The sequence below is a fragment of the Topomyia yanbarensis genome, chromosome 1 (assembly GCF_030247195.1).
Source record: "Topomyia yanbarensis strain Yona2022 chromosome 1, ASM3024719v1, whole genome shotgun sequence".
NCBI classification, from domain to species: domain Eukaryota; kingdom Metazoa; phylum Arthropoda; class Insecta; order Diptera; family Culicidae; genus Topomyia; species Topomyia yanbarensis.
Genome location: NC_080670.1, coordinates 207,932,080 through 207,947,319, shown reverse-complemented (window position 1 = coordinate 207,947,319; position 15,240 = coordinate 207,932,080). Strand labels below are relative to the sequence as shown.

The window sequence follows — 15,240 nt, the reverse complement described above, 5'->3', positions numbered from 1 at the left end:
ATTGAATCTTTCTCAAAGACAGTGAAAATGCAAAACTCGCGAGATAATTACTTTTGGTCTGTTTTTCACAGTTCTAGACCACTGTGTGACGCCAGTTCTCGACATGTTGTGCATTTGTGGGACTTCTGGCTATCGGGGGTAGGTTAGCGACTGCATTTCCGGCCTCAAGTCTCGTCTCAATTTCAGAGATTTCCTAACGGTCTCGGCTTTGTTGAATTTTTTTTGGGTGGGACTTCCGGGCATTAGTCGTTTTATGGGACCCCTTGATTATGTCCGGGTTCAGGTTCAGCTGGTCATTTAAAAGTCCATTCGAATATGCAAAAGGCTATATAAATGAATTATACATATACACGCGAGTTACATACACGTGATCCAACACGTTAACATACAAACGCTCGAGCCCTACACGATAATACTAGCAAAAAAACATCAAAAAATGACTAAAATCGCGAGATCTTTATTATAACTCCGAAGAACATGCTTTGCCATTTAGTCCATTTGAGTGGTCCAATTTTGATGACGCGATCGTGCCTTTCAAGTAGTATCTGGCCAATTGCAGGCTTATCCACATAGACCTTTGACTTCACATAGCCCCATAGAAAAATGTCTAGACGAGTGATATCGCACGGCGAGAAATTAAACGTTCACCGAATTTCTCATGCATTAATTCCATTATTGCATTATGACGCCGTCCTGCTGAAACCAAACGTTTTCAAGACCACGGGCTTCAAGTTCGGCCAGTAACCAGTTTGTTACGATGACACGATAGCCAAGATCTTTCCGAAAAATACACTAAGTCGTAGCATACGACAAGCCTAGCCGTGGAGAACGGTGCCAAATCGATTCACTGTGTGCTGGATGTGGTCGATTTTGTCGCTTATCATCCAATCACGGGAACTGCGACTCTAACTTTTTTTTCGATAATATGGCGAATAGAGGACTCAGTTGGCCGATTATGTCGACCATAGTATGGTCGCAGTGCATGAAACACATTCCTCACAGAGCGCTGCTTATTTTCTTAATACAGTTTAACAATTTGAAGGTGAGCCGGTGTAAGTCGTTCCATTATGAAATGGCAAACAATACTGAACAATAATAGCATGGCAGTTTGCTGTTAGTACCCGTTAACCAGAGACACATCCGCACACAAACATACAAAAATCTAATCTTACGCAGCAACATTCAAACGGAAACGAGTATTCATAGCACAACGTATAAGAAAACACACGCCCATAGTAAAACGGTTCGACTACTGACCTGGCGAAGTAGACTTCAAATGTAGAACCAGAGCAAGGAAACATTTATGACCAATTCGCCAATTGGGAGCACTGAGGAACGTAGTCCATGAGCATGAGTATGAGCACGATGACCGTACAATTCGTAGATGCTACCCCGTGATCGACCAGAACAAGCAAAATTGCACAGAGAATGAACGAACGTCCTTACAGCCATCGGGGAAGGAAAGGAATGTTAGTGCAGCAAACGTTGTTATGGAGACCGTGTAGGCCTCTGCATCTCCACGTTTGCCACGGGAAGGACTTTTTGTTAGTAGGATGGGGTAAAGAGTCACACAAATCTGGGTTCACCTTAATAAGTGATACAATCAACTATGCAACTCTCAGAAGTGTTATCATGTGCTTATTGCTCTGGGCAGCCGGTTGCCGAGAATTTATGACAGATTTATTGTTTGTTGAATTGATTTGGAAATGATCGGTTTTGTAAAAAAAAGCAACTTCAGCTCCAGACTGTCGACAGTTGGGAGTGTTGCTCATGTTTAATTGGATCTAACGGTATGTTCACGATATCATTATTCCTTGTTTCTTTGTTCCGGCGAATCACGACATTCTAAAAATAATACAATGCCATGAAAAACGATTACCTATTTTCAAATATATTTTAAATCAGCTAAAAATCGAATGTAGAAATTCTTTATTCAGTGCTATGATTATCTCATTTTTTAAGGTTTTGCGACTTAGTCCGGTCACGATTGTGGTCACAAATGGTTACATGGGGTGAAGATATTCTTGCTCCCAGCGATATTACACTCACTTGTAGTTTTCCTTACAGGACATTCCATGTGAAGATTCCCTCTCGAGAGGAGTGGTTGTCTGGCTTTATGGAAAGACAACAACAACCGCAAGTAGTCTGTTACACTGACGGTTCTCTGATGGAGGGACGTGCTGGTGCTGGTGTCTACTGTCGTGAAATGAGATTGGAACAATCTCACTCACTAGGTAGATACTGTACTGTATTCCAAGCAGAAATCTTTGCGATTATGTGCGGGGTGCAATCGGCCCTTCAACTGAGTTTGTCCGGCAGAGTTATAAACTTCTGCTCCGATAGTCAGGCTGCAATCAAGGCCTTTAGCTCAGACAAATCCCGGTCCAAGCTAGTGATCGCGTGCCGAACCCAAATCGAAGAAATAAGCATAGTCAACATAGGAATAAATACGGTCCTGGGCTTCATCCGAGCACCGCAATTATTGGAGAAATCTACAAACGTGTCGCCAAACAAAGGCGTTTCTAGAACAACCATGCCCAGTGGTCTCTTACATTTTTCGAAGCTCCACTGCGGCATGCTGACCAGGGCTTTAACCGGCCACTGCAAACTCAATTATCACATGGCAACTATTCAGCGCGCTGAGTCTTTTTCATGTGATCTTTGTGAATCCGACTACGGAACCTCATATCATCTGATATGCAACTGTCCAGCGGTAGCGCAATTGCGATTTCGAGTTTTGTTTTGTGCTGTTATTTTTCCCACCCTTCCAATTCTACTTCCCCACACCTCCTTGTCCTTTCCTTCCGCTCAGGAAATGATGAAAACACACGGCAAGGCACCAATTCCCGACTATGTACGGGGAACGTGCCATTTGAGCCAATATATTCTGATTCCTGATAGTCCGGTCAACCGACCATATATTCTTCGTGCTGATATAACTACTGCAAATTGGTAAATAGCTTCTGATTCTGCCAATTCTCAACCCCCTAATATATTAATCAACAGCCATCATTTCACTCAGACAAGACCATGCGCATTCCCCACGCACATTAAATACCCGTTGATTAGTTTCCTAGTTGGTCAAATAAACACTAAACAAACAAAGAAATCAGTTTGATCAGCCCAAAGAAATGTTAGCTCGATTAGAGTATTTAGAGGGTATTCATAATCAACAACAGAGTAATGTACTCCGAGATGCCCGGTCTTAAGAAAGCGAACGCCTTAAGTTTTGTATGAATCATGCGTTATTCGGAACTTTTTCAAGTATTCTTTACAATATTTCTTAAAATATTTCAATTTTTATACGCTAATAAATCTTTGCCTAATCTCACCTCTCTCCTTCCAGACTGCTGTTCGAGCAGATCAATGCCAAAATCACGCCCCCGGCCAGTTTCGCACTTTCGTGGTGTGATAACGACCTCCTCGGCGAAGATCACCACCACCAACGGCAATGGCGATTCCACCACATTCACCCTGATAACCACCAAGACGACATCGACGGTCAGCGAGTCCCAATCGGAGACGACATCGACGGTGACGGATCCGAGAAGCGGCCCCGGACCTGGTCCTGGCGGAGGAGGCGGCGGCGGCAGCAGTAGAAATGCCGGCTCAATTACCTCCACCAGCACCAGCACCACCACCACCAACGCAGCCGGTGGAAACGCCGGCAACAGTAAGGATCAGCTGATGCGAATGGGTAAGTGTTCGCTGCTGTTCGAGGAAAACTACTGTCTCAATGGTGGCAAGTGTTACAACTTCACGATCGCCAACTCGACGATGCCAACGTGCGAGTGCGCTGATGGATTCATGGGTGAACGGTGCGAGTCAAAGTACTTAGATGGGACTTACCTAAGCATGCGTAAGTCCAAGATACACATCGAGACGGCCAGCATCTACTACGGGGCGTTTTTGGCACTAATAGTGGTGCTAGTGTTGCTATATTTCCTACATTGTTTCCAGTCCGCATCGGCGGCTTCGGTTTCGAAGGCAACCGGAAGCAGCACCAGCAGCAGCAAGTTGCTGAAGAAGAGTAAAAAGGTGGTGAGTTAGCAAGCTGTTATCTTACCAATCCTACCCACCCGACTTATCAATTCCTCTACCCTTTCTCCTTCATGGAAAGTACACCGATTCAGGTCGTATTACGTTTCCTTGTTTTGTTCATGTTGGATTTAGGCTAGACATTCGATGGATAGTCCGCCATTTGAGACGCATTTACTGGAAGATAGTTGGATAGACTAAGAGCGACGGTAAATTATGAACAAATTTAGACATGCGGAATGTGCGGAGGTAAATTATAAATAGTTCTGCCCTTCGAGTGAAGGGCAGGGCGTTCGAATGCAACGAAGAGACAACATCGCTCACGATTACAATCCGATCTGAGAGATCAAATCAGTGCGAGAGAGAAAGATAGAAAGAGAGAGAAGAAAGACAGTGGGGTTCGAGTGTTCGAGCGATTAGCGTGAGCTTATTATATTTGTTGCATGCAGGCTTTGCATGGGTATGAAATCGAAGGATCGTACGGCTCGAAACTCGAACACCACGTTTGTCCGGACCGGAACCGGACTCGAATAGTTTTGCGCTGGAGATGTTAGAAAAAATCAAACGACAACCCGGAGAGTAACAGAGAGTGCATTAATTTATTGCTAATACTTTATATTTTTCCTTTAAGAATATTTTCCACGTGTAAAAAGTAGCTACTCTAAGGAAAACATAGTGCTTAAGGGAAAGAATCGCTGGCGTTGTTAGGTTTAAGGGATAAAGTTTAGTTTACTGTTAACGAGTAAGAACAAAAATCACCGCCTTCCAGAAAAAAAACAACAACCAAACAAACAAACAATTACAAAACAGACAACAAAACAAGTCAATAGCCAATCTGATTTTTTTTTGTTTTCCATCGAAAAATCACGTCAATGAAATAGTCATGTAATTTTTTTTTTTAACAAGCTTTTTCAACAATCATCAACCACAAAAACCCAAGCATCACTCATCACTTTCACACTTATCGAACTAACGAGCCAAAGAGTACGTTTTAGTACTTTTAGAATTTGTAAGTTGCTGGTTAAGATTTTTCGTTCAGGTTTTTCGTTTCGCGGTTACAACACAATGCCAGATATTATATTTATTATTAAGTATTATCCCGAGTCTCGGTAAGGAATAAAATTGTCTGAAACTCGCCAACAACATCGGTTCTCGGTTGAACGGTACAGCTGAGAAAGCATCATAGTACACTGGTCGTTGTCCCAATCCGTCCCGGCTGGTGGGACAGTGGAGGAACGTTGTATTCGAAGATCGGTCGAGACAGAGGATGAAATGACAGTGGGAGAGTAGTGATGACGGGTAACATTTCATGTGGGTGTGCGTGCATTCTGGGTTTCGGGAAAAATAGGTGAAGCACTATTACTCGCTTCTTGCTCCCAGATTTTACTAAGCTAAAAGAATCTCTCCTGTTTATTACGATTTCCTATTAGAAGAGTAGGTACATGCAGTAACTAGGTTCATTCGGTTTGAGTCGGAGTACTTTCATCTTCTCCGGGCACTGGAGGAAATCTATGCTTTCCATCGAGAATTTTTCGAAAACAGACCTTAAGTTTCAGGGAATGGTTTGAAAAACGAAATAATTCGACGCTCAGAACATGAATCAGCTTCCGTCTTATCTGTGAGATTAGCATGGATATTTGAAAAATGGGGAATTTTTGATCCGCTGAGCTTTGAACAGTTATAACATTTTAGAGATTTCCTAGCATAGTGCTGTCTTCAGCAAAGTTGTTAGTTACTTCCTGGACTATACTTTTACGTATTAAGTTTCATACTTCAGGAAAATTTTCGATCTCTAGCCATGAACATGTAAAACATTCGTAAAGTATTCGTAAACCTTTGCGAAGCAGGGTCCCCTATCACTTTTGTTTTCGGGCACTCAATTATCTTAATACCTGGGTCGATTCTAAACTTTAGACTGTCTTGGATTCCTATATCCGCAGATTTTTTCTGAAATCAGCTTTAAATCCTGAGACTCTTGTGCTGCTGGATTCGCTGGATCTCTCCACATTTTTTTTATTTCTGTTTTTTTTATTCTGTTTTCTATCTATCTCTGAATTAGGGGAGGTTCTGACAATTTTATTTTGTTATGTGCATATAAGAATATTTCGATCAGAATGAAATCTCCAAAATAGTAATAAATGAGAAATCACGCCTCGCGTGTAATTAGAATAATAATGGATTAGTATCATGTATCAACGGAAGATATAGTTTTATTTGTCTTGCAGTGACCACATTTTCGAAGATTTGGATTCTGCTGAATAAACGGACGTACATAAGTAGAGAACGGAGTTTTTCGTGCTGTGAATAAGTATACTTTTCAACCAGATCCTGAACGGAAAAACTACAGTTCATTCTGACGATGCATGTAGAATAGACTGGTTCAATTTTTGACTTTTAGCTCCACCAGGCTCTACTGATTCCTTTTATGGCCCTTAGTAATTGTGCAAATTTTGGTACCGATCGGTTGTGTCTACGGACCCTCCAAAAATTTTATATGGAAGTTTGTATGAAAAATCGGTTAACATTGAAAATAAATTCTTAAAAAATCACCTCATGAATCAATTCATGAGAACACTATATATTTCAAAAGGTATTCTTCTACTGAACATATTCAGGGAGCATTGCAAGTTTATGAAAATTCGCTGAGAAAAGTTATTAACTAAAGAAGCAGCATGACTTCAAAACAAGTGGATTTTATTATTAATCATAGCAACCCTGTTTGAATAGCTGTATCTGCCATACGCGAGAGCTGGGTGGCAAGTCTAGTTTACACTTGTATAACGATGTAGCTATTCAAACAGGGTTGCTATAATTACTAATAAAATCCACTTGTTTTGAAGTCATGCTGCTTCTTTAGTTAATAACTTTTCTCAGCGAATTTTCATAAACTTGCAATGTTCCCTGAATATGTTCAGTAGAAGAATACCTTTTGAAATATATAGTGTTCTCATAAATGGTTGATGAGGTGATTTTTTAAGAATTTATTTTCAATGTTAACCGATTTTTCATACAAACTTCCATATAAAATTTTTGGAGGGTCCGTAGACACAACCGATCGGTACCAAAATTTGCACAATTACTAAGGACCATAAAAGGAATCAGTAGAGCCCGGTTGAGCTAAAAGTCAAAAATTGAACCAGTCTAATGTTGAACCTGAGAGAAAATTTAGGAGACCTACAAATTGGCATCGCACATAAAGCTCCCGTAGGTAACATCATTCGAACGATCGGTCATCATAGCGCAAACTGTACACGACACGGAACAAGAGGCCGCCTGTGGACATCTACATGTGGAAATGGAGTCCTTGATGTAGTGAATAAGCCCAACGGCATCATCTTGAACACCTGAGAAACCAATTTTCTCAGCGAAGATGCCTAAGTAGCCATCGATCTGCCGATATGTTCCAGCTCCATTGGATGGTCGTTGAATTTTAGCAAGGAAGGTACCACCATCTTCCTATACAGATAGCTCACGCCAGCTATCTAATCTCACCAATACGACGAAAGCTTTGGCTGTATGACCGAGTTAATTGGCAGGCTGCTACCCGTCGACACCCACTATCCATAGCTTATCATTTCACTATATAAGCGCCCAATCGTCAACGGATGGCGATAGTATTATCGTGTACCCATCGCATTATTAGTTGGTAGGATATCTCGGATGCTATTTTCAATCATCGGAACAATATCGATTGGGTTCCAGTGCTCGAATCTGGAGATGTTGATGATATGGCAGAAGACTGCTTTTTAGGTGAAATCAATCGGTGGTTTGAATTGAATCTATCTCGTGTCAGATCGCCCGTTTTTCCTGCTTGGAGTGCGTTTCAGCTGCGCCAATTAAAACGTGAGCGGAATACTTTTCAACGTAAACTGACTTTCAACGATCTATCAGCGCATGTCGTTAACTAAACGCAAGTTTGTACGAATCCCATGTACCCCAAATGCAGACAAATCTGCGACGTTATCCTCGAGGTACCTTCCGAAGTGTTTCTTGAAAATGCACTTGCCACAACGGTGGCGTAAGTCGTGGGAATAGTTTTCGTTTTGCTGGTGTTTTCTCGAGCAGTTTTATACTGAGGCAAGGAGCGGAAGACGTTGCTTTCGACGTTCCCAGCGATATGATTGATTTAGGAACTTCCGTAATTACTCCAGGATTGGTTACACAGACAGCAAAAACAACTGAAATGCTCGTTTAATCGTTCGTTTGAGCAAGCCCAGCATCTTCTCATTTGGAAGCAATAGTCCGTGTATCCCATTTCTGGATGGAATTAGCAGTCACCTAGTCTCTTCTAAGCTACTTAAGATTGTGAGTGGTGCTATATTGGACTGTACAAAGAACTACATATCATTTGTTCAGCACAGATGCATACCAGTGAGCTCTGTTAGAACAAATTGGTAGAGTTTCACGTTCAAGTATGTTGCTAGCATGGAGGTCAAAGCGCAGATGGATGTCATCTACATGGATCTAAAAAGCAGTATTTGATAAGATTGATCATAGAATACTTTTGTACAATCTGTTTCGTCTCGGCATTTCTTAACATGTCTCCCGACAGAAGCAGTGCAAAGCAAGTACAAGTCAAGAAAGTGTGAGAGATCATAAGCTAACGAATGCTGTTATCGCTTCTTTCATTCGACACGTTCAACCGACACCGAAACAATACGTCTGCCCCACCATCCGTTAGTAACTCAACCCAGCAAAGCAACAAGCGAAAGTTTTGTTGCAACCAGCAACATCAATACCTTCAAACTAATGAAAATAAAGTGTTAAGTAAGAGTGTTTACCTAACCGACCCCTTCAGAAGCCAGAAAATTGATACAGTCCACTGCATTGTAGAGCAATTTAGTTTGGGCAATAAGTCTGATGTTCCACAAGGAAGTAACTTGGAACGGTTGCTATTTGTACTATTTTCAACGAGATCGTATTAACGGCTGCAAAATGTACCTTGTTATTCGTACTGTAGAAGATTGTTGGCATCTACAACATTTACTGCAACTATTCAGGGATTGGAGTGGCAGAAATAGGCTTGATATTAACGTGGCAAAACGTCAAGTGATTACGTTCCGTCGTATTTTATTCCCTGCGCTGTTTGCTTATTGCACTAACGGTACAATATTGACAAGAGTCGAGCAGGTGTGTGATGCAGTTGGACACGAAACTGACGTTCGACCTAAACTGCTCGCTGATAATTTCAAAAGCAACACGTCAGTATGCCAAGGACTTCAAAGATCCGCATTGTCTGAAGGCACTGTACCGTTCACTTATTCGCCCTATTCTCGCAAACGTTTCAGTGATCTGATTTCCTCACCATCTGACGTTGGTGCATTAGAATCGGACGAGTGTGGGTATGGCTCTAAGAAGTCTGCCGTGGCATGATCCAGTTCATCTGCCACCATATCTGGATGGGCACGACACCGCCGACAGGTGCAGCAAGCTCTGGTAAACGCAAAACTTCCTAAAGGAGAAATGGATGCTCCAGAGTTTCTTTCAGAAGAAATTTTTCGGATTCCAAATTGCATCTTACGAATGGTGGTTTTTGCTCCCGTCTGAGAATGGCTTGAACATATCCACCTATTTCTACCCTGCAGTTGTGAAGTCAAATAAATAAAACAATCGAACCATATCTTGAAGCTAACACCCGAAGCTATTGCAAACCATATGGTGCAAACAACCTCCGTAATTATTCCCTGAAATGGTGGCAGCTGTTTTTGAAGCTCGAAGAAAAATTGTCGGACTCTTCGGAAGGACCTCATAAAAACATCCACTATAAGAGGTCCAGCTCAGCCAACTACCCAAAGTCTTAAGAGTTAAAGAAAAGGAAGATGACCGAACGAGTAAAGGCAGCAAATTGGACGGAGTTTCTCAATGGCATAAGACCGACTAAAATACAAACTAGATCAGCTTCTATTATACGGCATGGGTATAGAATCCAGAAAATAGTTGTGAAAAATCTAACAGATCTGTTGATTTTTTACCGGTATCGGTGGAGTCTTCAAATAGGAGAAAACAACACCCGGCATTTCTTCGATTTGTCAGAACGTCGATGGTAGCATCGTTGGCTCGTTGGACACACCCTATTATCAGACGTATGGAATTCGGAATCGGCTAGAGTTGCTCCATTGGGGTGATCCCAGTGTTCGATGTTTATTTTGGACGATTAGACTGTGTTTGTCGCTTCCGGCAGTTCCAGGCACTCGAGATGAACATTTAAATTGGAAGCTCGAAACTTCAGTGGTATCATTCTTTCGAGCGAGGTGTTGGCACCAGTAATCAAAACATTTGCTTGTTTCTTCGACAAACCCAGACGTTTCGTGAACTCTTCAGTTAAAAAAAATCACCTTGGAGACAATGTCCAATAGGACATAGTACGGGAAGCATTGATTATTCTTAACGAATGCCTGCTCCAGTGCTGTAAGTAATAGTATCGTCTTGGTTGGCTGGGTGTAGTTGGACGAGCAGATGGTGGACACAGGAGGGTTCACGGTGGGAGAATTTTCTGACCCGTTCATCGTCTTCTGGAGCAGCGTATGATACCGGTGTTGGCACTTGTGGCACGACTGCTCAGAGGGACAATCCCTGCAGCAGTGCCATTTACGCACGCAGCTAAAGCAAACTACTACGACTCGAATTCTGTTTCGTTATTCTGGGAAACCCTGGGTGTTTCAATGAACGCCACCACAAATATCGCATGCTTGTGTCACATTGGTGGAATTTGTATAATCTTCGGAAGTTGTTTGAACGATTTTGGCGTTCGCATCGTAGGGTTCATTGTATGGAAGGCTGCATCACAGTTCTCCTTGACCTGAACCTGAAGAAATTGGATGGTCTGCGTATACTTGAGAAGTTAACCGTTCTTCCCGGATGATCAAATACACAATCATGTGTTCCGAAAAATCCGTTATTTCCTAATCGAGGTACCGTAGGCTTTCGACGTGGTGAAATGCTTCACTCCGAAGTGCTCGTATTTCTTAGTGTGATTCTGATGTCATCTTCTTTAACGCCAATAATCCAGAGATCATTTCACTATGAACCCTTTTATCTCATAACAATCCGTCAAGATGTCCCAAGTGGGGTCGTACTCACCCTCGCTTGGAAACTTGTTGTTCAGCATAACATCTGCTTCGCCTAATAGCGCTTTATCGAGGTGATATAGTTTCACGGCATCCCCAAAGTTAGTCATCAGATCTTAGAATATGACTGTTATTTAACAATTTTTAAACACAGATTATTTTTCACAGATGACAAATTTTTGACCTTTTAATGAACATTTCATAGATTTCCACAGATTTTCGAAAATGTTTCGATTTTCCACAGATTTCGTTATGGAAATTTCACATTCTGTTTCAGGCATCTCAAATGGTAAACAGATTTTTTAAACTGAAACACAGATTTCTCTGGGGCATCCCTGTTCCAGGCAGAGGACTCACGCAAAGCGGATGCACTGAAAAGCTTCCAGGAATAACGGACGGCAGCATGTGCCATGCAATCTATGGGGGAAACGTCAGCATCGCCCAATTGTTCAACGGTCTAGTGGCTATACGGATAAGACAGAAGATGAAGTTGAAGAACTTACACAACAAAGATCCGTAACCTCTATCTATTCGTCACTGTGCCAAAGGTAGAAGGAAAAGGCCGAAGAAATTGCTTTAATTTTTCGCCAAGCATCGACGATATTTATAACTTCAACTTGCTGTGAGTTCTCGAATGAGGACGAAGTGGCTCTTGAGGACAGTACTCCAACGATTATCCAATGCTTCAATGGCAGCTTTTAACGGTGAAATTTGCCATGTTGGAACTCTTCAACAGAATATGGCGTACCGTGTTAGCAAACTGGAACCATCATCCCAATATCAAAACCATTCGAGTGACGCGGGTTCAACTACATTCCGTCCAATCACCTTAACGAGCTGTATAGTGAAGGTTTTCGAGCGAATAGTTCTGTTGACTACCGAACTAGAAACAAAAATAGAAGGTGTAGTCGCTCCGACAAAAACGCTGCTGAGAATTCTTGATGTTACTCTCGACTAATCGTTCAACATTAAAATTCTCTGTAACCTGACGAAGAATTTCTGCGCTGGTTAGGCTGCATATATTGAAAATGGTTCGAGCCAGACTCTCACGTGGTCAGCGTGGCTCTCTGCTGCAAATCGAATCAGCTATTGATCCCTCACGAATGTTGTACGGGACGGAGCTCGTAGCCAGAGAAGAGAATACCGTCAACCAAACTCTGGCACCTGCACACAACGGGATGATATGTTAGAATTGCCCGTTCTGCTAACCATTGCATAATTAACATCCGTATGTTGGATAAACTTAGGGATAATGCTGCTCTTCCCATCGGTACATTGAGCTTCGTTTGATAGAGTTTATCGGAACACCTCTTCCAAACATTTGCTCTCTTACGCGGGTAATTGCTCGGAAGTGGTACGATCCCAAGCCCCAGATCGCGTAGGACATCAAGAAATACATGAAAGCAAAGTTGTCCGTTCAGCTATTCGGGAGCTGCTGCCAGATCGGTTCAGCCGTTCAACAGTCGTCTATATCGATGATTCGAAGAACGATAACACTGTAGACGAGGGAATATCTTCCAACAATCCTTCCACACGTGCACCACAGCGATTTGCTAATCATGTCCGATTCGACAAGCTTGATGACATGCTCGGAAACCGTTAAATCAATCCTTGCTGGATCTCAGGTCACACTGGCATCCGCGGTAATGAAGAGACAGACCGAATCGTACAAGAAGCAGCCAGGGGCATTGCTCCATTGGACATATCCTTTACTGGAGCAGACGCCGTTGGTCAAATCAAAGCAGCTATCTGAAATCAATGATACCAGCGGAGGTGTGCATTCTCTGAGGTAAAACTGCCCGAAATAAAATTCAACAGGGTAAAATGGACTGACCGCGAGAATTCGGCTGAGAGTAAGGTATACACGATTGACTCACGAGCTGAAGAAGACACCTGCATCAGTGTGCGACTGTTGACAACAAACAGATAATGCTAAGCTTCCCCAAAGAAACAAATTCGTTCAAAAAGATCTAGTATGCCCATCTTTGAAATGTAAATCAAATTACACTCCCTTCGACACTGATGCACCACATTGCAGTGTATAGAATGTCGTAAATAAAAATATAGCTGCACTAGACGTCAACTCATTGAAATGATCCGATTGAACTGGCTGGAGTTTTGGTACGGATCTCAACTTGTATGCGGAAGAGCCAACAGAAACGCTAGCAAGGCCATGTGACACCATTATGGTAAGCAAACGGAACCCATGGAACAGACAGCGTCCAGCTTACTGGTGGAACGAGGTGTTCGGCGCCATCCACGACGAAATGCCGACTCCGATCGCTAGGGGGATGTGTGCATTTTGTGTGGCGACGGAGAGGATCAGAGGTGTCATGTCCACCCAGGAAATGTGCTCTGACTAACTGAAGATTATCGTAGAAGAAACCTCCACGAAGATCCAACGGTCGTATGATCAATTGTATAGTAGACGGCCAGGTAGAGCGGTAGGAATGATATAAATTCCCTATAAGGAACTAGCAACAGTGTATATACTAAAAGCTGTCCAGACAGTGATTGAAAGAGCCGAGATGACACTCATGCAGCGAAGAAGAGGTTAACAATAGAGTAACCTGAGAAGCCATTCACTGATTTGCTGCACTAAATGAAATCTGTGAAAATTTTTAAGGAATTGGGTTCATTTTTACGGTTCAAACAGGGTACAGATATCCTACAGGAGTCAAACACCGGAATGGGATCTAGAATAGTGTGCTGATACCTGAGCTGCGTAGGGGTGTAGAGATTGCCAGGCGGGCGGATGACATCTTTTTAAAGGTACTAAAATAAACGCTGGAAAGGATGAAAAATTTGTAGATGAAGGCGATCGGTACAATTAGAAACTGGAAGTTACGAGATGTAGTTACCACAAACCGGAAGTGCTGTTGCTCAGCTGTCAAAGTCTCGAGGCGTGCGCTAGAACAGCTTTAGCGCAATGACGGATGACGCCCTAAACTTCAACAATCATTTCGACTATGCCTGCAAGAAGGTGGTCAACACTATCAGTTAGGTCCTGGAGTTGCACCACTGGAATCACAGCGTAATTGAGTAAAATTGAGTAGTGCGTTCACGGTCATACGAGTCATAAGCGCGTACAGCGCAGTACGCAAAGAGTTGATCTGATGTCCAGGTGGCAGCAAATTTAAGATTTGGATGTCCAAATGGACACTGGAGAAATAATCGATTTGAAGCAATTCCTGCCTGGTGATTATTGATTCAGACATCGGTTCGTGCTCGCTTAGTCACCGTTTTGTCCAAAGTGTGTCAATGTCGAAAAAAGCCGGAGCACGAGGTCCTTATAAGTCCTAGATTCGCATGTATCGATTCGAGAGCACATGGAATGCAGTCAACAGAGCAATTACACGAATACTGTCAAATCTCCAGTAAAAGTGGCGTATCGAATACCTGGAAAAATGTGGTGAGTAGTACCTAGTCGCTGAAGACAGATACCCATTGGGATGGATATTTGAAGAAAAACGGAACATCGGTGTCTATCGCGGAACACTCCGTCGGAGTAGAGTAAATGAGTCGCTGGGGACCATCCGAGTGGATCACGACCAAGCTCGGATCGCAATGGCTCACCAAAACTGCTATCCGTCTCGGGAAAAATTCCACTGTCAGGGATCACTCTATCGAAGTAGGGTAGATTCACTGCCGGTGGTCGAGGATTACTTGAGTAGATCACCGGGAAATATATGGTTCAAAGGATGGAACGCATTCGGAGGACTTAAAGGGCTCAAGTGTAGTATTCGCTAGGACACTATCGACAGTTACTTGAGTAGCGGGAGTATGCTGATTCCATCAATATAGTTTGGCGTTCGAATAACGAACAATGGACAATATGAGTGGGACGAAGCGAAATGGCTCACAGAAAAAACTATTTCGTTCCTGGGTAAATCTCGAACTCTGTTGGAATCCACCGCCGTGAACTACCCGAGTAAATCGCGACAAAATTTGAGGCTAATTGACACATGACAACGGGCTTCGGGAGAAATTTTACCATAATAACACACGTAGACCGCGACCAAGCTGAATGTCTCAACGTCGCTCATACTGTGATAGTTGGGGAGTTTTTTAGTGAGTCGTGATGGTATGGTAGTGAAAGTGAACCCTAAAGACCTACCCAACTGCGTTATTTAAT

At 42.7% G+C, this 15,240-nt stretch overlaps 1 protein-coding gene across 2 annotated transcripts in view; it reads left to right on the top strand.

Moving 5' to 3' along the window:
• Nucleotides 1–15,234, top strand: part of LOC131689916 (protein spitz-like) — a 37,826-nt gene extending 22,592 nt beyond the window's left edge. Inside the window, exons 3-4 of one of the 2 annotated variants that reach the window (XM_058975315.1) lie at nt 3,347–4,041; nt 4,174–15,234. In XM_058975315.1, the coding sequence (XP_058831298.1) occupies nt 3,347–4,041; nt 4,174–4,239 (761 nt within the window). In that variant the 3' untranslated portion in view covers nt 4,240–15,234. Of the gene's footprint in view, nt 1–3,346; nt 4,042–4,120 lie in introns of both variants that reach the window. The other variant, XM_058975308.1, reaches the window with a different exon arrangement.
• Nucleotides 15,235–15,240: the final 6 nt, after the last annotated feature.